The 22,601-nt window shown below is 43.1% G+C and overlaps 2 protein-coding genes across 3 annotated transcripts; both read right to left on the reverse strand.

Annotated features, from left to right (window-relative positions):
* Window positions 1-206: 206 nt before the first annotated feature.
* On the reverse strand, window positions 207-10,954 carry skap2 (src kinase associated phosphoprotein 2). 2 transcript variants are annotated; one of them, XM_035162487.2, is made up of 13 exons: window positions 10,801-10,954; window positions 9,161-9,266; window positions 9,053-9,078; window positions 8,635-8,736; window positions 7,756-7,836; window positions 6,874-6,957; window positions 6,577-6,701; window positions 6,154-6,217; window positions 5,875-5,997; window positions 5,687-5,761; window positions 4,134-4,246; window positions 532-624; window positions 207-417 (listed from the first exon to the last, which is right to left on the reverse strand). In XM_035162487.2, exons 1-12 carry the CDS (start codon window positions 10,838-10,840, stop codon window positions 532-534), a joined length of 1,032 nt encoding a protein of 343 aa, XP_035018378.1. In that variant the 5' UTR covers window positions 10,841-10,954; the 3' UTR covers window positions 207-417. The 2 variants fall into 2 exon arrangements, with proteins under 2 accessions (XP_035018378.1, XP_035018377.1); XM_035162486.2 differs by having other exon boundaries at window positions 528-624.
* A 4,238-nt stretch (window positions 10,955-15,192) lies between these two features.
* hoxa2b (homeobox A2b) lies at window positions 15,193-17,124 on the reverse strand. The gene is made up of 2 exons (XM_035163890.2): window positions 16,619-17,124; window positions 15,193-16,162 (listed from the first exon to the last, which is right to left on the reverse strand). Exons 1-2 carry the CDS (start codon window positions 17,016-17,018, stop codon window positions 15,465-15,467), a joined length of 1,098 nt encoding a protein of 365 aa, XP_035019781.2. The 5' UTR covers window positions 17,019-17,124; the 3' UTR covers window positions 15,193-15,464.
* Between the last annotated feature and the right edge of the window lie 5,477 nt (window positions 17,125-22,601).

Raw genomic sequence — 22,601 nt, forward strand, 5'->3', positions numbered from 1 at the left:
GTTAACTCTTCTCCTGACATTCATTCTGTGAACCTCATGTGAAAATTTCTGCTTCAAGGTGAAAAAACAAACTGGCAGGAGGTATTTTTGCCTGAAGCATCTCTGTTACCTAGGTAATCTATGACCTTTAAAGAGACTCTATTGCCACCTTGTGGCTTTAGCAGTAGTTTAAATACTAAAAAAAAAACATGCACTGATACAATAGATCATGTTTGAGTCTTTTTAATGTTGCCATTTGCTAATAACAAGTTTGCCAAAGCAAAGCATGAAATGCTGTGGATGCAGGATGTTGCATAGAAAAATATATACAAATAATCAATGCAAAGTAGGGAAATATTCTTAAATATGTATTTCAGTGACGTGAAAATCTTCTCATCTAGTCATCAGTCTCTCACAGTGGCTGTGGTGGGGATGATCCTGAAAAGTGACACAATGGACTAGTTAAAGTAAAGTGGATTTGTACCATTTGCATATTAGAATAATTGAGTTTTGAAGTAAGTAAACTAGTAAAAAAAAATAGAATTTACATACTTATAAAGCGTAAAGCTCCATCAGAAAATCTTTGGGGACAATTCCTATGTTTCCGTTCTTCTCTCCAACCCACCAGCCAAAGTTCTGGTACTCCTGGATACGGAGACAGAGTGGAGACATTGTGCATCAAACAAACAGAAATGTAATAAAAATTGATCAGTTGTCAGACAAGAAAAGCTCAGGTGAGTGTTCAAGGATAAAATTAGATCTTCGATTAATCATTCGACAGTAAAATCTATTGTTTTGATCAATGTTGAGGTAATTTTCAAGCATTAATGTCACACATTTGATAATTCCCTCATCGTCAGAGTGAGAGACAAAGCAGCATTTCATATTTTGAATTCTTCTGCTGGACACCTAATGACAAAATATGTAAGAAATGTATCAAAATTTGAAGTTAAGAACAAATAACTCAACGCTTTGTCACTGACGGTCATCTAAATGTAACTGTTTTCCTTCCACTCCCACAACATCCCATCACCCTCGACATATTTCTGTTCCCCTGCGCCGCCTCTGGTGTCTGTCCTGAGATTGAACACACGTTCTTCCACCGCTCCACACAAAAACCTCAGTGTGCGCGGGGGCACATCGCAACATAAATGTGTCACAGCGTGACAAGTAATGGCTCCGAATGGCTGTCACCATGCTGAGATGTGAGGAGGACACACCGTGAGCAGAGATCTGAGACAAGAGTGTATGTGTGTGTGTGTGGGGGTATCCCTGTATCTTTCTCTTTGGCCAAGAGCCTGAACTCCCATCAAAGTCTTCCTGGGACATGAATCAGCTCTGAAGATCATGTTCTGACACGGCTGAAGGGAAGAGGAGCCGCCACAGTGTTTCCGAGAGGGAACCACACGTGTCCAGTTATTCCCAGGAGAGAGTGGTGGATGTAAGTGATCGTGTGCTAGTATCAGACACAGGGAGATTCCAATAACAACAGTGATGGTTCGCACTGACAGTTGTGTGTTAATGGGTTAGTTGTCATGTCAGATTTAAAAAACAGTGGCTTGACTTACTGTCAGTGTCACCGAGTCAGATGATGATGTGAACACAGTACGATGCTATTAGTGCATCTAAATTATTAACCGCAAATTAAACATCACACCAAACAAACAGAAACGGTCACATCCATTTCATTTATGTGTCACATGATGAAAATATCACTTTATCACCCGCCCCTGGGGGATAATATGGCAGACTGACATGAGGTGTGTGTGTAAGAGGGTGCGAGAACGAACGAGCGTGTGTGTGTGTGTGTGTGTGTGTGTGTGTGTGTGTGTGTGTGTGTGTGTGTGTGTGTGTGTGTGTGTGTGTGTGTGTGTGTGTGTGTGTGTGTGTGTGTGTGTGTGTGTGTGTGTGTGTGTGTGTGTGTGTGTGTGTGTGAGAGAGCACATTATGACTTCCTGCAGCCAGCCTTTGAATACAGCAACACTTCATTGTGTAGCTCTGGCTGACAAATCACTCGTGCTTGAGTGAGTGCGGGACACAACACGAGAACACACATACACGGAGCTGTGGAAGACAAATGACACCACACACTGCGACGACACAAATACACCCCCAAAGCTGCCCGATAACGCTATCCTGTAATTGTATTAGTTGGAGCTAAAGAAAGGCTCCCTGAGCGTCGATTTACAAGCACACATTGTTAAAAAGAGCGATAAGTTGAGGACAGATCTGCAGACGAGAGAGCAAACGGCAGCAGCATCAACCCATCACCCATTATCAACCCATCCAGCCACTTCTGCTAAGTGAGATGTTACATTTCTCAATTAGTTTTATGTGCAGGCACTTGCACCTTGGGGGTGCTGCAGCATATCCGGGCAACACACTCACTCCCTCACTTCCCCCAGTCAGACCCTATAATCGACACCCAGGTCCTGACTGGGGGGTCTCACAGCTGTAACACCGCAGCTATTTCTGGGCTGTGGAATGGGTGGGGGGGGGGTTGTTGAGGGCCGCAAGGGAAGAGGGAGAAAGGAGAACTGGGTAGGTGGGGGTGGCTGGGGGGGGTTGCCTGGCTGTCCACTTTAGCTGCAGCTGGCTGCCGCAGTCCAGACACGTTTTATGGTCATTGCCCCTCGCAGCGGACCACAACCCCCAACACCAAGGTTTCAGCTAATGGCACTCCCAGTCTGAGTGAAAGAGCAACTTGATTCTTGCTCCTTTTTTCCGTGCACACACTGAGGAGGAGGAGGTGGAGGAGGAGTAATAAACAGGCATTTGGCCAATGAGCATTGATGCGTCTGTCTGCTTTGTGCATTTGTTTCCGTCCTTTAGTGGTGAATCAATTAATCAAAGTTTTGCTTGAGCCATTTGTCAAACAGAAGATGCTCGTCTCTGCTTCTGAAATGTAAAAAACTTGATGCGTTTTGGGGATTTCACGCGGTTTGTCAGACAAAATAAATGTAATCTCAAGCTCCGGCAAATTTTAATGGACGATTTCCTCCCTTTTCTCACATTTTACGAAGCGAGAAATTCATCAATTAATCAGAAAAATGAGTAGCAATTAATTAATAAGGAAAATAAATTGCAGCTGCAGCCCAGTTCATTTGCCCTGATTGATAAAGACACTGAGGTATTACACACAATTATAACTGATGTCTTTATAAATAAATAAATGTCTGGAGCTCATCAGTCACAGTGTGCTTTTGAGTCTTTAGGCCACTAGATGGCAGACTTGAATTTGAAAATGGCTCTGGCCTGTTGTTAACAGTGTGTCTCAGATGACTACATGCTCCATAGAAACCAAACCAGACAGGAAATATATGCAGCCTACATGGAGCACTTTTCACACTTTTTTCCTTTTTTAAAAAACACAAACCACAGGAATCTGCGGGAGCGTATAATTCCTGGACGCATTTGCTGTGCAATGTTCAAAAACAAGCTTGTTAAATGTATCACAACAAAATCCAATTTGGCGTTCGAATGCACCAGCTCAGCACAAAAGGTCTCCTGTTTGGCTGCATAATAAAAAGGTAAAGAGCCACCTCTCTCCGAAGCACCACACCTGGGGCCCTCGCCCAGTCAACAAGCCGTGGAAACTCTGTGTCCACTACACGTCCTCACCTGCTCTGAATAGAGTGGCGGACTGGGCCTGGGTTTCCTGAGAACACACATTCCTATTTGGCGAGGTGAGAGCAATGTCTGGGAGGTGTGTGGGCCGAGGGCTGCTCGCCGCCTGGCATGGCAGCAGCAGCAGTGGCGGTGGCGTGCTGAAACAGTCCAGATGGAAGTGATGGAATGGCGCCGTGTGCCAGCTCGGCCCCAGCTTCCGCCAACAACACTAAAACAGTTTCCGTTGTGACACGACTAATCCCCATCACAGCGCCAGAGAGGGAGACGAGCCCAGTCTGCCTCTTACCATCAGCCGCTCCACCTCCAGGCAGTGGGTCAGCCGCTGCCAGTAAAGGATGTGAACAGTCAATTCCTCTCAGGGCCTGGAAATAACTCACTTTAGGTGGTCTGTCTTGGACAAGCAGAATCCTGCTGACTGAAAAACCTCCACTCAAACGTTTGCATTACATTCGAGTTTGACAAAATCCTGGCTTTATGCTGCCGGGGACAAATCGAGGCTTTTCTCACAAGTCGTCTGACCGTACCTTGCTCAGGATGTAGATGGCATCTCCTCGTTTGAAGGACAGCTCATCTGGGCGTTCCCCTGCACAGTCCCATAAGCCCTGGAAGAAGTTCTTGTAGTCTGTGCTCTTATCAACTAGACAGGGAAATGGTGTGAAAACAGATTAGGAGCTTTATTTCCTAGAGAAAGTCATTGTTTTACATCTACAGGTCTGAAACACACAGGGATTGTTAGTGAGGAGCAGAACCAACAGGTGGCAGTAGAGAGCCTGAAAGCGGAATGTGGAGGAACCATGATGAAAGGCAACATGGTGAACACATCACAGTTCACAGCTTTAGAGTGTGTAGTATACTCATACTGACAATACAAAATGACAATGTAAAAGGAGTTCAAATAAATAATGTTGTTGATAATATTGTTGTTGTTGATGGACACTATTTCCTCACAATGCAATGTAGACAGGAAATGGAAAGGGTGTAAATAAACCAAATAAAAGTTAATTATATGAAAGATATTTCCAGGACATCTTGGAAAATCTTGAAAAACAACAAAGTATTAGATTTTATGAAAAAATATGTAATTTATATTTGTAATATTCAGTGCAACGAGTATTTCATCATTTAATGTTAGTAATGTCACTTAAATTCAATATATATGACAAACAGTATGTATTCAGACTGTAGAATTAGTATGGAATAGAATTAGTGTGGATTTGGGATGTGAGTAATGTGCATATACAAGACAGTGTCTAAATTTGATACTAATTCTGAGGAAAGAGGAAACGGCAAAGTGACAAAATAAAGTGACACTCTAAAAACTTTGCTGTTTGTATTATTATCCCACAATGAAGTTCACAACAGTTCAGTTATTATCTATGCATGTTTCCAGTTTAATCATCACATCCCTTTAGAGGAAAACTGTAACGATTACTCAATAAGGTGATTATTCAGTTGACTCATCTGCAATTATTCTACTGATAGATTCATCATTTAAGTGATATTTTAAGCGTAAACTCTCCGTTGCACATCATTGAAAACTGAAAGTCGGTGGGTTTTGGACGACTGGTCAAACAAAAACAAGACATAGAGAAAATAAGTAGCTGCAGCTCTGTTATAAAGCACCAGTTTGATTGTCTTTTTGGTACGGAAACAGTAAACAATGCACATATTCTGAGTAACTTTGCAGTATGGAATCAGCACACAGCTTGTAACTTGGCCATTAGTGTTTGCATCACTTCATTTATTCACCTGAGCTCAAAGCACAATAAATTAATGAAGCTGTTCTTCTCCTGTCTGACGATGAGTAGTTTGTAAATGTGTTTTGAATCTTCACCTGGACATGATCTGTTCTTATATTACAGTATTTTTTTAGTATGTCAATTCTTGCAAAAGGAAGTGGTCTACTAATGAAACTGTAACATGTCATAAAAGGAAGTTAAGCAGGCTGAAAGTTATTTCCAGCATTGTGCAGTCACAGCTTTCAGTTAACAGCAAGTTCCCCTAAATGTCACTTCTTCTCAACTGGGTGTATTCACATCATATGTAATGCATCATATACGTTTGAGTGCCGTGTTACCTGCAGCAGGAGGAGCAGGTTTGTTAGGTGGCTCCACCTTTACTGGAGGCTTGGCTGGAACGGGCATGTCATCCTCTGCAGAAACAAGACGGATGAGTGAGCTATAAAGTTTATGATTGTCCGTCTAATTAGCAGATAGAAAGAAAGAAAAAATCAAAGTACAGTAGTGATAAAACGTGAGGTCGGACCTGGGAGCTCTTCATAGATGTCTTCGTCAATTGGCTCAGACTCATTTCCTACAACTATAGCACCGACGTCGTCGTACAATTCCTGTTCCTCCTCGTCTTCTTCAGGGATGATGCCCGACATATCTACACCCAGTGAAAGATAATGTGTTTGACTAACACACAATAACTTTGTCTGATTTGAGCACCAGCACACAGAGTAACCTGGGCTAATATTTAGATGATGCTTTTACTGACAGATTACGGTATAATTAATATTCTTATGATTGAAACATTTCAAACCTCTCAAGACAAAGTCTATCTGTTTCACCCACTCCTCCGCCTCTTTCACCGATGACGCACAAAACTGCGATGAAAGACGAGAGAAATGAAGACTGCAGTCAGAGCAATGTGCACTTCTACATATATTAATTAACATAAACAAATAATGCTGCGTTTATGCATAGTAAAATGTTCCGCGTGGAAGAGTCTGGATGTTAGGAACACTCACTTGGACTTTTTTTAAAATATGCATGACAGGTTGCAAAGGCAGCAGTGTCAAATGAATGAATGGCTTTTTAAATAAATAACGATTTAATGAAGTGCAAGTACACACACACGTGGCTCGCCAAGTTTCTAACATGGCACATCTCAAGTCCATCTTTGTTTTTTCCAATTTAGGAGGAGCACTTCTCCTGGCGGCGTCACGGAGGGAGACAAGCGTACCTGATAGACTCGCTTGTCTGGAGCCGTTATCTCGAAGCAGCAGTCTTTCTTTGAGTCTTTGCGTAAGGTGCTGTTCACTTTGACAGTGTACCCTTCGATGCTGAACTCGCCCTTCTGCTGCTTGTCTGCGAAAGGGAAAATCAAAGCGTCGTCGTTAACGGCCTGGGAAACAGCGACTGAAAATGCAACTGTCAAAACCTGGGAAACAACCAGCCCATTTAAGCCGTTTCTCAAACGTGTGAATCATAATTAACAAGCAAACTGGGACGATATGAGATTAAAAATGTAATTAGGTACCTTTCTCGCTGCCGTAATAGTAGAAGGTGTGATGGCTTAGAGCGCACCATCTCTTCTGCCACTCGGTGCCAAAGAAGCTGTGATCTGTGGAGGGAAAGCCAACAATTATCTCAGTGTTTAATATGAAGCCAATTAGACGTGTGCATCACGTATAACATGTCCGGGCTTCACTCCCGTCTTTTTATGTGCCCTTTAAAAAACGTACACGGAAAGAATTAGGGATGTGAGGTGTTGTTTTGTCACGTGATCTCCTGATTGAAGTTTGCCTGACAGAGAGACGTCGTAGGTCAAAACATTGCATCACCTTGCAGATGTCAGTGTGAGGATGAAGTCTTCCTTTCAAATAAATCTCTCTCTCTCTCTCTCTCTCACCAAAACATGTGCTATCTTGTTACCTCCACCAAGAAAGTTGGGTTTTGACTTGTGGCTGTTCTACTTCTGTCGGACTCCCAACAATAAGAACATTCAGGTGGGGGGCTCTATCCCTGTATTCTCATATGGGCTCACTCTTACATTTTCTGGACATTTTACTTGGGGGTTGGCAGGAAAGGTTCCTCAAAATGTCGGTTTGCTTTTCTTTGTTTGTTTGTTGGTTGGTTTACTTTTCTTTGTTTGCAGGATAATGCAAAAACTACTAAACCGATTTCCACCACACTTGGTGAAGGGAAGGGGTCTGGGCTTGGGAAGAACCGATTAAATCCGGTGCGGATGCGGCTTAAGGGCATTTTTTCCTTCCTATGTTTAATGACAAATTAATCATTTAAGTTATCAGACCACTTCCTTTATGATTCTCCTATAAGAACTAGACAATCTTGTGTAGGATTGTTTGGCCTTGGTGGAGGCAGCTCTACTAAGTATCAGTCTGGTTCGCAGAGCACCCACCCTTCCTGCGTTTCTCCAGGTATCCTGCTTTGAAGACAGCCGTCAGCTCCTGAGCTGCCACAGGTGGAGACTGCTGGGCTCCTGGGGAAGAGTTGACGGGAAGTAAATTCATGAATTTTTCTTGTTAAAGTGTGCTTAATTCGTCAAAGTGAAATTCATTTTTAAAAACCATTAAATGAGACCAGATAGGTTTCTGGGTAACTTTGCTATCGTGTGCTCAGTTGACGGATGTTGAAATGAAAAGTAAAGGTCATGGAGGCTCCACTGAGCAATGTTTTGCTGCTCATCTGAGGTCACGCTGCAGATTCCCCCTGCAGCATGCAACTTCAATGCAAATGTCCAACTGCTGTGTCAAAGTTGCTTTGTGTGAAAGAGCAGCCATAAAACACGCAGCTGCTTCCAGCCCATAAACCCCGGACTATAATCACCATTTCAAGGATTTCCCTGATTCGGAGTTTTTAACAAAAAAAACAAACAATATATACAAAATAGACAGATCTCCACAATGGAGCACACAGGGTTAAAGCTACTGTATATTGAGGAATGTTTTTTTTTCCTCAAACTAAAATCATGGCAGTAATTTCCAGCCTCCAGACCGAAGCTGGGAGTAATAAAGCATGCTCGAGCTGTCAGAGGGGCGGGGGTGAGAGGTGGTGGGAGTAGCAGCAGTGCCTCCAAATTGCTCCTCAAGTATGTTGCCAAGTTACAGTTGGAATGTCTCCTTCATTGTGCCACTCAACGTCACTTTCTGCAAAGAGCAGATGCTAAGATTTGTGTATTTTCATGCCAACGTGCAGTTTCCAATACTCTGATCCGCAGCTTGTTAGCAGCTGGCAGATCAACATTTGGGGACGGCTGCTAAGTGCTTGTGGCTTCTACCTTCGCCGGCGTCGTCATCCTTGTCTGTGCGCTCCGACTTCAGCGAGACTCCGTCGTCGTTGTTGCTGTCGACTTCCTCCTCCTCCTCCGAGTCGTCTCCACCTACCGAAGTAAGCACAGGGAGCTGTGTAGCAATGATACAGGCTGTGGTGTAAGACAGGGGTTCCCAACTGGTTTTGAAGGGTGAAGTTCCCTTTTCACACTGTTTGGGTACGTTTTTTAAAAAGCCTGAAGAGATCAAACTTCAATATTAAAGTATCTAATTTTGAAAATTAAATAGTTCAATTGGAATTTCTCTAATATTCTATCATCTCATCATGTTTACATTACATACATTATATTCAGTGTAAGATCCAGACCACCAGGTTGGGGACCACTGGTGTAACTGAGCTGAACATATAGAGTAACAAACACTCACTTCTGTCCTTAAATTCATGTGGGAAACTGTTGGAGAGACAGTGAGAGTGTTAACATCTTTGAAATTCAGAAAATAAAGTGACATTTTTGTAACAACATAAAAAAATACCTCAGTTTGATGTCTTTGATGCGTCTGGTGAACGCCTCCTTCTTGTCTTTTGCCTTCTTGCTTAAATTTTCTCCTTTTAACCCATCATGGAGAAAATCTTCTAGATCTAAATAAAAAAAATAAATAAGAAAAGGTAAATCATTCTCTCAACCTGATATCCAGGGGCCATGGAGGCACTGGCCCCAGCTGAAATGTGATTGGCCCCTTTAGTGCCCCTGTCCAGTCTGAAAAAATATGTACTAATATAATCTTCTAATAACATTAACAATAACTATGACAATGTGCAAAAAAATTATTTTCTAAGCCATTTTGAAGGATGGAATGGAATTTTCTAAATATATTCCATGATACGTGTCTTTTTTTAAAGCTAAAGAGTGAACAGAAAACAAGCAATGACTTAAAACATGCACCTTAGTGAATCAGGAATTTTGCATGGATGTTGGACAGGGCTGGTGCGGCTTCGGCAGTAAGTGTTCTACTGAACCATTTTCGCAAAGAAGGAGCTGAGCCGCAAAGCAAAGCTTTCGATCTAAGCCAGGAAAAAACCCAGTAATGATGCTGCGTTCCAGACAACTCGGATGTTGGATATTACGACTTGAAATTTCCCAGTTCCACTTTCCAGTGCATGGTGATGGCCCGACGTCAAACGTAAACAAACATGGCTGACCGTGAGAAACTAATGTTTATTCTGCTCATGATGAGACAATTAAACTGTGACCAGTGCAGCCTCCGTTCATACGTAAACAAAACAGAGGACGGGAAAAGAGGCAAGAGACGCCATTATACATTTTATTTTACAGTACTTTTATACTTGGAAACACATCCGATACATAAGAGAGAACACGCGCACTGTCACTCAATCTCACAAACGAGGAAACAAGAGTCCAACAGAGGGTCAACAGGCCTCAGCACTACAGTATCTACGTCTCCATGAGCGCTGCCATTGTTGTGAAGTCGGGGTAGATACATTTTTCCCAAGTTCAGAGAACTCCGACTTTGAGTGGAGTTCCATTGCACTTTTTCAAGTAGGAGGTCAGAAACTTCCGACATCCGAGTTGTCTGGAACGCAGCAATAGAAGAAGAGAACTTGCTGGAGGGACTACATATCCCATCTGGTCTGAGAACGCTTCAGGATCCCCCAGGAAGTGCTGGAAAGTGTGGCTACGGAGAGGGATATCTAAACCTTACTTGACCGGCTATACCTCTGCGACCTGAACCCTGGTTAGCAGAGGAAAATGGATGGATGTTGGACTTATAATTGGCCCCCCTGTGTAAATTGCGGCCCCTCCCCAATTTGGAAAAATCTTAGATCAGGCACTGCTGACTTCACTAGGCTTGTGTTGTTAAGTCAGTGAAATGGCTCAGCACTACACAGCACAACAATACACACAAAGCTGCTTTTTGTTTGTAGCTCTGGCTTATAGACTGTTTCAAACCAGCAAGAGAAAGCTGTGTTTTCTGTGGGATATCATCAGCACAGCGCGTCTGACACTGACCCAGTCATCCATATTGAGTCAGTGCTTCCTCTTTTTTTTTTTTTTTAAAACACAACGGTCTCGCAAACACAGCGTGAAGCTTTCACAGAAAACACTGAAAACAGCTCAACAGCCGGGAAAAGAAACAACTTTCTCATATATCACCTGAAATCAGCGTGGTCAGCTCGTCAGGAATCGCTCTCATGGTGTTGGTCACAGTGTGAGTGTGTGTGTGTCTGTGTGTGTGCGTGCAGACAGCGATGGAGCAGGGGGAACTTCACGACACGGAAGTAGCAGCAGTGGACAAACACACACACACGGAAGTTAATATCGTTAATATCCACAATGACCTCACAGCTCTGCTGCAGCGCCATGACTTCAACAAGCAAACACTCATGTGTATTATTATTATCACTATATCAGCGGGTGCATTGCTGTGCGCGTGCACCGGTGCGCGTGTGGGCGCGCGTGCACTCCTGATGACAGGGGTCTGAAGCTTTCACGGGTCTTTACACGCTCATAAAGTCCGAGCATATTGTGCCATGATCATATTTGTGATTGATTCCAGATAATATTTCTCAGTGGACACATTGGGAGGAGCCCCTGTTTCCACACAATGATGTAAGTCAGCACTCCGAGTTTATAAATGTGTCAACACAATAAATCTGAACAGGCATTATTAATAGATGAAAATGCAATTATATCAAACTGCTGCCAGGTTTTATTTTTTTTAAGTCTCAAAGCAACAGGCAGGTGTTTCAGGGAGTCTGAGCTGCACCAGTGTGTTAATCAAACACATTTTGAATGTTTGCATCATTGTCAGTGAGATTGTTCTCGTCACTAAACTTAAAGGTAAATAATAAAAAAAAAAAGAACAATAATTCACAGAACACAACAACAAATCACCAAAACACAATTGAATAAACTTCTAACAAAAAAGGGAAGTAGGCTACTTGCTATCGACGAGGCTCGTCTCTGATTGGACAAATGCACACTCCGTCTTGTTAGTAGGAAGGATGTATTAACAAAACGTTTTTGTGATTTGCCGTTGTGTTTTCTGTTTTCTCATTGTGTTTTCTCATTGTGTTTTCTCATTGTGTTTTCTTATTTGCTGTCGTGTTTTGTGATTTTCTGGTGTGTTGACTTGTGGTTGTGTTTTCTTTTCACTGTTATGTTTTCTTACGTGCCAATGTGTATTTTCATATGCTGTGGTGTTTTGCACTTCAGGGCCACTGTACAATGCTTTCAAGAGTAAAAAACTCTCTTCTTATGAGCTCATGCCTCCTGCTGTATTCAAGCTGAGCCGCCTGCATGTTGTCATATTGTTTACAAAGACATCACTCATTCATGACTTATCTTTTGACAGGCACTATCACCCAATCCTGGTTAAAAGACTGATCCTGGCTTTGAACTGTAGAGTCTGTTGTTGTGGAGAGATGAGAGGAGAGACGTCAGAGCAGCTCTGGAGGGGCAGTGTGAGGAGCTTCAGCCTGTAGCTGCAGGTGGTGGACACCCACACACACACACACACACACACACACACACACACACACACACACACACACACACACACACACACACACACATGCCACTTACACTATATTCATCTCTGTGTCAGGCCAGTAGCTTTGGAAAAAGTCCATAGAATACCTTTGGTCTTAATCTTAAACCAAGAGGAAAATATGATTATTCACACATGCCTTTCACACAGTGCACTTATGGGCAGCACTTTTTATCAATGAGGGGCAATTTGGGGTTCAGTATTGCCCAAAGACACTCAGGCATTGAACTGCTGATCTTCTGGTTAGAGGGCGATCACTCTACCCCCTCAGCCACAGCCGCCCCATCAGAAGTGTGATGAAAGGGATCCAGACATATTTCATGCAATATGTCAAAATATAAATGCTGCAGTAATGTGTTTTTACCTGATGCATGTTTGCAATCAAATTAATACTGAGACTTCAGACGTAATAAAACAACAGAAAAAAACATAACATGCCTCCATACTGCTGGTGTAGTGTCATCCAAGTGTCAGCAAGCCCGGCATTTATATTCGACTCAAACGGCGTCAGTTACACTTTGTTTTTAACCCAAATTTCCGCTGATATCTTCCTACAAGGTGCATTCACGGACCTTCTGACACACCGAGTGTAGCTAGCTAGCTTAGCCACTTCAGGTGGACTTTTAGGCTCAAGTTACATTGTAAACTTGTTTCGAGTCAAATTTAAATGTTGGGGCTTGCTGACACTTGGGTGACACCACACGAGCAGTATGGAGGCATGTTGTGTTTTTGCTGTTGTTTTATTACGTCTGAAGTCTTGGTCACCATTTACTTCAATTGTGCCGAATTCGGCTGCTACTAAGTTTACTTCTGAGACTCTAGAAGTGTTTTGTGGACTCAAACATCACCCACCCCTCCATCGGCATAGTGGTGAGTAGATGATGAGTGAATTTTCATTTTTCAGTGAACTATCCCTTTAATGTTGTTTGATCGTACCTCTTGGTGCAATTAAACCTCCGTTTCTACTTTTATAGACATATATTTTATGTTCTGTGACATCACTTCCTGTTCAGAGTCATCTCGAGCGGCCACATTCTTTATGAGCCACAAACCCTCTGTGGTCATTCAAAACCTGACCCCCTCCTGACCTGGCAGTAGTTCCTCCCAGTTTGGAGTGGAGAGGAGAGCCAGCTTGACCTTCGACCCCTGTGTGTGTGTGTGTGTGTGTGTGTGTGTGTGTGTGTGTGTGTGTGTGTGTGTGTGTGTGTGTGTGTGTGTGTGTGTGTGTGTGTGTGTGTGTGTGTGTGTGTGTGTGTGTGTAGGCACAGAGGGTGGGATCTACTGGCACAGAGTTGGATCTAGTTTCCCATAAAGCTTCCTCTACTTGCCAGTCGTCTCACACACTCCTCTCTGTGAATGGTCCTTCCACTTTCATCACAGTCTACATCAGTTTGTTGAAATCCGAGCTGCATGTTGCCCAGCAAACTCAATCAAATACTCATTGAAACATTATTTTTTTTAAAAAGCATAATTGAATTCATAATGCAGTTAAGACATGAAGAATCTGTGTGTAGAAAATAGGATGCAGCAGATGTCTCGTTTATTCTGTGATGGCCTACGAGAGACTGTGAACGAATAGGTGGTCAAACTTTATTTTTTTAATGTTTTTTAAATAATAAACATATAAGAGAAGATGATGATTTGTGATGGTTTGTCACACTGACACTGTGTGGTCTGAATATTCAAAAAAACAACATGGCTCAGTGGCTGCAGCACCAAACCAAAGCTGACTGGTCCTCTGCCTCTTGGGTTTTCTGGAATTAGCCCACTCAGCCCTTGTTTTCAATTGGTGCACAATTAGGCTTCACTTAAAACCACATCTCAGTAGGGATGGCAGCTCACTCCACTTTTTAAAAATTGCTGTGTGAGGCTCTGAGCCCAACCGCACAGTCCTGAGAGCAGAGGAAATACACAGGCTCTGCATGTATCCTGCAGAATTATTGATCAGTTTGATTATCAAGCTCGAGATTCCAGGATACATTAGTGGTTTTAGCTTTTCATCAAACATTCCCCTCAAACCTTTAATAATAGTTGAACAATATATGTAGAAATAACCCAACCACAGCTGTTGCATTGTGCGTAAGGTTCAACTGGTCGTTGTGAATAATTCCTTCAGCAGTAAACGAGAAGGAGAGCATTGGAAGAAATGCGTTTGATCCAGATTAACATATTTGTTCTAATTGATATTTAATTGACTATCAATTAATAGAATAAACACGTTCTCCTATTTGAGTGGAATTTGCCAACTGTGTATTTATTTTTGCAACAAAACGCAGTTAAAATATAAATGTAACCATTTTGAATTAAAGAAAATTCGGCTTCTTTAATTAAACATAAATAGCTTTAAATCATAAATGAGGACCAGAATGACGTCGCACGGTGCAATTCTTTATTCAAAGCGTTTGTGTTACATCGTGGATCAGGCTATAAACAAGCACCCTCAGTGCTGTGAGTTTTATAGGCAATAAAATTTAATTTGAGAGCCGAGAAAAGTCGTAGCTTTTGGCCTGGTACTCACAACAGTCAATTCTCACCGCAAATTTTCTTTTTTTCTAGGCTTTAACATGCAGACACGACCAATCTCCTATTTTTTTACCCCTGTCCGGATAAAACACCAGAGATTATAGGCTCAGATAAAAGCTATTCCACAGTCACATTAAAGAAAAATCTCTCATACTATTTTAAGTAAATAATAATGGAATGCAATCTCAACGACATTTCTTGCAAATGTTATATACGTATTTTTTTGTTTTAAAGTGCTTTTTTTCAGTGCATATTTTTCTGTTTATTTTGGGAAAGTTTGAAATGATAAAATGAATTCTACCTTCATGTTATTTTTGTTCCTAATTTAGAAAATATCCTGTGGTTTTATTAACTCAATTTAACCGCTAATATTCTTCTAAAACACACTTTGTGCGTAAAACACACATGTTCGTGTTTTACGCACAGACTAACAATATCCTCAAACTTGTGAAATAAGACAAATGCGCTTCTGATTCCACTCCATGTAAGGTTTTATTTCAAGGAAAATATTTTGCTCAGTTAAAGTGGGAATCCATATAAAAATAAATGTGAAATGTCCTCTATAATAACAGCCTCGTGGAATAAACAGCCCATAAAAGCTAAATAGTACTTTTGCTGTTTGTTTGTTTCTTTTCTTTAACTTACCTTATTGGTGGGATTTTTTAAATATTTCCCCCCATGAGGCTTAAACTGAAACACTGACAGAACACATGGTGTCTGAATGAGAATTAAAAAGACAAATATTTCAATAACTCAAGTTTTGCAGGTCGATTGTTGTGAGAGTTTCTGAGAAAAGGTCAAACGTCTCGGAGGATAAGTGCAGAGGACTTTGTGTGGAATCTGACAAACTCGGTGAGAAAGAGGAGGAGGATGAGAAAACGTGGAAATCCTGCAAAGAGACGTCCAGGCCCGGGGAACAGTCATTGTCCGGGCCTATTGTTGACGTGCAGGTTGGAACAGTGGGCGCCGGGTTTGGAAAATGTTTCAGATTTTTGTCATAGCTGCCCGAATGCGTAGCTGTCGGGCTCAGGCTGTCTCCATTGTTCCCGTTCGGACACTGTTGTGAAGTCAAGGTATTCTGTGGGAAATACCTCTCCCTCTCCAGGAGCGTCCCGCCTTCGACGCTCTCCGCCGCCGGCTCGAACTCCTCGTCCTCCTCCGGCCCGTCGTCCATCGGGCACGCGTATTTCCCCTCACTGTCCCGGTTCTCCTTGCAGTGGGTCTGCCTCTTGTGCTTCATCCTCCGGTTCTGAAACCACACTTTCACCTGCTTCTCCGTTAAATCCAGCAGAGCCGCTATTTCCACCCGCCTGGGTCTGCACAGGTATTTGTTGAAGTGAAACTCCTTCTCCAGCTCCAGGAGTTGGGTGTTGGTGTAGGCAGTCCTCAGCCTCCTGGATGCTCCACCGCCGCCAACAACAACCTCTGGTACCTCTGGTGAACCTAAAATAAATGATATTATTATTTTTTTTTAAATCACATAGCTGGTGTTCAGAAACCAAAACAGCAACACAACTGGAAAACACATTCATATGGGGGTGAAACTTGTGCACAAGCAAGCACCGGCACTGGGCAAGATTTATGGTCCCCAGGCAGAATATGATGGGTCTGCGTGGACAGGACAGGACGGAGGGGGAAGATTAATGAACATGCCAGCTGCTGGCCCGTGTAAGAATAATCTATCACTCTCCATTACTGTCAAGCATTAACACTCTTACACTGCATCACAAGCCAGTGCGTTACTTGATGAGATTAAGCATGCTTAAATCAAAATCCTACAGTGGCTAAAAGGGACGCCCACGTTGCACAGGGCCCGCGGGATGCAGCTCCTCGCAAGAGGGGGAATCCTCGGACAAGGAGAGCCTTTTTACTCGGGGGTTATTAATCATCGTGTCTTGCCTTGGGGTGAGAAGTAGAGTGGAGAGGAGTCAGTCGTCGTGGCAGCAGCAGAAGCAGAGGAAGAAGCAGAAGAAGCAGCAGCAGTCTGGTTCCTCTTGATGCTTTTCTTGTCCTTCATCCACGGGTACTCCGGGGGCAGGGATGCGGCGCGCAGCGGGCTGCAGCCTCCCAGAGCCGGCTGCTTTGCGCGGCTGTGGCGTGGGTGGATGCCCGCGCTCAGGCCGGGGATGGTGTGCTCAAAGGGAGGAGGAGGAATCAGTGTCGATCGTGAAAGCGCCGGGCTCTTGATTGATGAACTTTGAAATGCATCACCGACAGGGTTAGTGAGAGATGTCAGGCACTCAGCGAGCGACGGCTGGCTGTTGATAAAACCACTTTCTCGCCCAAATTCGTAATTCATCTCCTCCTCCTTGTCCCGAGAACCCGCTGGAAGTCAGAGGGTGGCAGAAATAATGACAATAATAATAAAAAAAAATAAGCATAAACTGCTAAAGTGGATATAGTCTGGTATATGGAGACCTCTATGACATAAACTATTGCTTTCATGGGGACATGGTTGGAATTAGACCGTGCTGCTTGTCACATGATTGCATCTGCCCAATGACAATTTGGGGTTTTTATCAAAAGAAGCCACTGTCCCCTGTGATTGATCGAAAAACTGGGAGGGGTAACGCCTCATTCCGGGGGTGGTGGTCGCTTTATTTACACATTTCTGGGGGTCAGTTTGCTCACTAGTGTCCCCCGTGAAAAAAAAGCACCCAAGAAGTGGTGCCTTCCCTTGCTTTACGCGCGGCCGTGGAACTTTTGCCGAGCGGGCACGCGCATTTGCACGTGCACGCGGGCCCTTTATTTCTAGCCCTGGCACTCCACAAATCATTGCAGCAGTCACATTTGTGTCTCATAAAGCCGCGACGCCCGCAGTCGTTGTCAGTGCCAAGGCGTTAATCTTCAGACTTTTTTGTTGAAGGTTTGCTTTGCCTGGCGAGGAGGGCTGCGTGCGCGCACACACCCAAACAACATGTCGTGCACCCTCACCCTTCCCCCAACACACAGGAGGGAGATGGGGGGAGAGAAAGAGGGGGGAGAGAAAGAGGGGGAGAGAGGAAGAGGGGGAGATTATTTTGATTTCGATTTTACATTCATCCGATTTTATCCCCCTTATCTCTCTTGTCTCTCCAATAAATTACGTTATTTTTGGTAACTTTACCATTTAAGTCTATATAATAACATGTGTTATTATTATGATATACTGAAAGCAATATTTTGCGCACATGGAATGAAAGCACTTGGTTACTTCACGGGCATTTGTCATCATTTCACAGTTTACAGCTCCCTGCTACACATCCCATTTCATTTATTTTATTTCACCTATAGGGATAATATTGACCTAATTCATCATCCATATACCTCAGTATTATTGGTTACAACACGGCGCGGAGTGGACATGATTTGCCACTGTAGTGTGAAGCAGAGGAAAGGCTGTTTATTGCTCCGGCTCTAAACAAAGAGCCCTGGTAGCCGGCGCGTGATCAATCTTTCTCGCCAAAAGGTCTGACAGCTCCCTGCCCTAAGAACACATTTAAACCATCTAACACTCCTTTAGATCATATATGGCCAGGAAGAGAGCGACCACTCTCCAGGTTGGTCTGTGTTTAGGATAAGTTTTCAATTTAGAAATGTGGGGATTTCTTTAGGAAGCAGAGAGGATCAGACGCGCGGCCCATTACGCACGAAGGTTTTCTCTTTTTGCTTTTGCGCACTCGCTCGATAATAAATCAGAAATCCAGCGGAAGACGACACTTGGTGTTTTTATTTTTTTCGTTTGCAAAAAGGACTATCCTGGCCAAGGAAAAGAAAGAAGAGAGGATTGGACTTGGGTATAAAGGAAACGAACGGAGCAGCGTTTACATAGGATCAATTGTTTGCTGAGGTGAGTGGGTGTTGGCATTCAGCAGAAAACCCATTCAGGCTCGTACCTTTCTCAGATTCCCTGCAGGACCACGTCTTTCCCATGGCCTGTTCCTTTTCTAACACAAACCTGCCTTAACATGTGCTTACAATATTTGATATGACTATTAATGCACATATAACCAATATCAAGTTTTATTTGTACAGATGTCCTCAAGGCAGATGCTATGATTATATAATGCGCCAATCTAGCCTAAATAATAGGGTAATGTATCTTAAATATAGATAATATAATTTATTCTATCATGAAGGGGGTTTACAGATTAATTTAATATTTGTATTATGGGTTTAATCGCGATTATTTCGTGTGTAACCAAGTCTCAGGCATTTCTAGTCATTTCTGCAAATTGTGATCCAACTTATCACGTTATTTACCTTTTTATTCTCATTCAAATGTGCAGATAAATTGTAGTTAACATAAACAGGTGCAGTGCAGGTAAATGTTGTTTATTTCAATAGACACAGGTGTAAGGGAGCAATGATACAAAGAGAACAAAGAGCAAATTAAATAATCCTCCACTGTGTTTGATTCGAGAACCTAAACCCTGCATCATGCTGAAGATTGGACATATTTTCTTATTGCAACAATTCTCAAATGTATCTTTTCTTACGCTACAGACACAAAGCGACATTTTGCTGCTTGCTTTCGAACGAACGCAGACGAAAGGACGGTGTCTGACGAGCTGAGCGCTGCAGCAGCAGTGTCTCGTTTCCCGTCTGTTCTGGAACAACAGGAGACATCTGGGAGGCAAGACGCACGGAGGCCAAAACCTGCGACCACCGATGAACTGGTTTCCAGATAAATACTCAACCGAGTCTGTAATGAGCTGAGGAATTATTTTAAATTCATGGTAAGTGTGATGCGAATGCAGATTAAAACAAAATAAAGAATTGAATCCTCTCCACATGTGCGTCTGGTTTTTTGTTTTGTTTTTCAGTGTCTAAAACATCAAAATATGGTTTCTTTAAATAGGAAATGACACCTTTTATTAGACATATGTAAAATATAGACTGGGAGTATGCAGGCTGATATTTGTAGTGGTATTTGGTGAAATGATTGAACGTGTTTATGGCGTGTTGCCTCTGTCATTAATGCTGCATTATGTCATAAATCACATCATATTCTGCCTGTGGGGGGAAAAAACTAAAGAAAGAAAGAAATACAAGAGTGCATACAAGCTTCTGTGTGTGTGTGTGTGTGTGTGTGTGTGTGTGTGTGTGTGTGTGTGTGTGTGTGTGTGTGTGTGTGTGTGTGTGTGTGTGTGTGTGTGTGTCCTGGAAACAAAGCAGGTTTTTATATCACAGTTTTATTTATTGTGCCCCCAGGATTCATGGGAAGATTTGACAGATACTTCAGGCGCGTTATGGGCCCACAAATCAAACTGCTTTGCACGTCGACATTGTGCTCATAGGAAATATCAGATAAATTATAAAAAGAAAAGAAACGCACTACAATGATTATTCGGCTTTTTGCCCCTCAGGGATTCAAAAAGATGAAATTCTGGGTATGAATAAATTATGTTTATGAATAAAATAATCTCGAGTTTCATGCTCTACTTTTATACCACCTGCCTCCAGAGCCCGCTTTCATGAGCTAGTCTCCACTTCCTGTTGGATTCAAGTGTCCTTGCCCAGTTGCTTTCTGGGTAAAGGCAAACATGTATAGGCCTGTAAAAGTGGTTTTTAAGAAGGATTTGAAGCACATTTCCAATTTGATGAAGTAAAATAATGCAGGAATTTCAGGATAAATTTGGCTGATAAAACTCAAAAATGTGTGTTCCTGATGAAAACAGCTTTGATCTGATGTGTTATGGGCTGAACTCACACAGCCTCACCTCACTCTATGGGCTTCAGCATCAGCGGTGCGTGAATAAGGGAATCAAACTTGTGTGCTCATGACTTCACTTCCCTGAACTTCTCCTCCACAGTTCACCCGCGGCCTCCTCTGTCACCAGAGATGTCATGAGGTTTGATGTATAGGGGTCACGGTAGGTCATGGCGAGCAACAGCCGAGAAACTTTCTGTTTTTCCTCGGCACGGCTCCTCACATTGCTGCTTGCACAGACGAGATCCATCCCAACATTCACAGGGGTCAAACTGGGATGTCATCCACGCACAACGCTGTTTCCCAGTGGCTGAAGAAACGTTTCAGAAGGTAGAACATCTGTATTTTATCATGTTTTTAAACCGTTAATCCTCACTTATCCTCACAGTTATCTCTTATTCCTCAGAGGAGGTAATGAGATGCATGTGGGTGACCTTTTGAGGGGTGTGGGAGGTAGAAGAGGGTGAGGTGAGGGGGGCATTGAGGGGGAAACAGGAAGGGAGGGAAGGTTTGAGGTATCTCCCACTCTTTGGACTCAAGTTCACCTCAGCTACAGGGTCCCAGTAAGGTCCAGTCTAATTCCTGGTAAAGGGAGGTTGTTGAGCTGCTCATAAAATGTGGCGATGCTTTCAAACGTGTTCACCTTAACAACAGTGACTGGGGCATGTGGACTCAGCCGTGGGTATTCACATAGTTGCTCATAAATTGATTTATATTGGTTTTAATATTGGATTTTTGGGTGAGAAAGTATTGGAACATGCATGCATGCAGCGTGTGATGTAAGACAGCCGCAGACATTTCTCTAAATAAGACAAAGTAATTCATACTCTACTTTTGTGCTATTCTCACAAAGGACAATAAAAGAAAGTTAGTAAGAAGCCTCCATTTTAATTAAATAAGTATCTTTAGATAGCAATTCATGCCGTAATTAAATGACCATAAAAACGAACCAGAACACTTAGTGGGATTAGATGTTCCATGATGGAAACGACGCAAGTGGCGCAGGTCTGTAATAAATGGGGAGTGGCCTTTTGTGCCTTGAACGCATCACTCAGTACGCTGCTCCTCAGACGAGCCGCTGCCTCCACCTGCTGGTGGTCAGGGCGCACTGCAGCACTGAGCTCTGCACGGAGCTTTGACACCATCAGCAGGACAGAGGGGGGGGCCAGTTCAAATTAAAAACACTAGTGTTTATTTAGTAGTGTCATTTTCTAGTAATAAATTGATGCATGTTGTGGGTTTTATTTGGAAGCTGTTTCAGTGTGTGTGTGTGTGTGTGTGTGTGTGTGTGTGTGTGTGTGTGTGTGTGTGTGTGTGTGTGTGTGTGTGTGTGTGTGTGTGTGTGTGTTTTGTTACCACGAAAATGACATCTTGATATTTGTTGTAAAATATCTTTCAATGACATGTTGGCATGTCAGCAGCAAAACCAAGACCTGTGTGTGTGTGTGTGTGTGTGTGTGTGTGTGTGTGTATGTGTGTGTGTGTGTGTGTGTGTGTGTGTGTTACCAAGAAACTACATCTTGATATTTGTTGTAAAATATCTTTGAATGGCATGCCTCAATAAAGGCTGTTGCCAGCTGCAAAACCAAGACCTGTGTGTGTGTGTGTGTGTGTGTGTGTGTGTGTGTGTGTGTGTGTGTGTGCGTGCGTGCGTGCGTGCGTGCGTGCGTGCGTGGGTGTGTGTGTGTGTGTGTGTGTGTGTAGCAACAAACGGATGTGCCTTTTCTGCACTGAGACAAGTCTAATTGTTAGTAGACGGTTGTAAAGCAATTAGACGTTTTAGGACATACCATCCACCATCGACCCTCCCCCCCCACCCCCCACCCCTCCTCTCTCTCGCTCTGTCTGTCTGTCTGTGTTTGTGTGGGTTTGCGCGCGCGCGTGTGCAGCTCGAGGCCTAGCTTGCAGCACTATTACATATTTGACTCTTTGCCCTGGCTGAAACGCAGCTTTCCTGCCTCCAGGAAGCCTCTACATGCTTCGCTCTTTTCGCAGCTTATAAACAGCTGTAGCTGAGATTGTGGTTTATTGCAGCGGGGACATCAACATGTCCTACACACAACATTGTTAATGTCGATGCTGCGATAACTGAGTGCAAAACAGCCCACAGGCCAAAATGTGTTTGGCTGCCTCTCTGTGTTTTTTCCCCCTCACTGTCACAGTCACTTTCTGAGGAACTCTCTTCTTCGA

The sequence above is a fragment of the Hippoglossus stenolepis genome, chromosome 8, assembly GCF_022539355.2.
Source record: "Hippoglossus stenolepis isolate QCI-W04-F060 chromosome 8, HSTE1.2, whole genome shotgun sequence".
Classification (NCBI taxonomy): Eukaryota; Metazoa; Chordata; class Actinopteri; order Pleuronectiformes; family Pleuronectidae; genus Hippoglossus; species Hippoglossus stenolepis.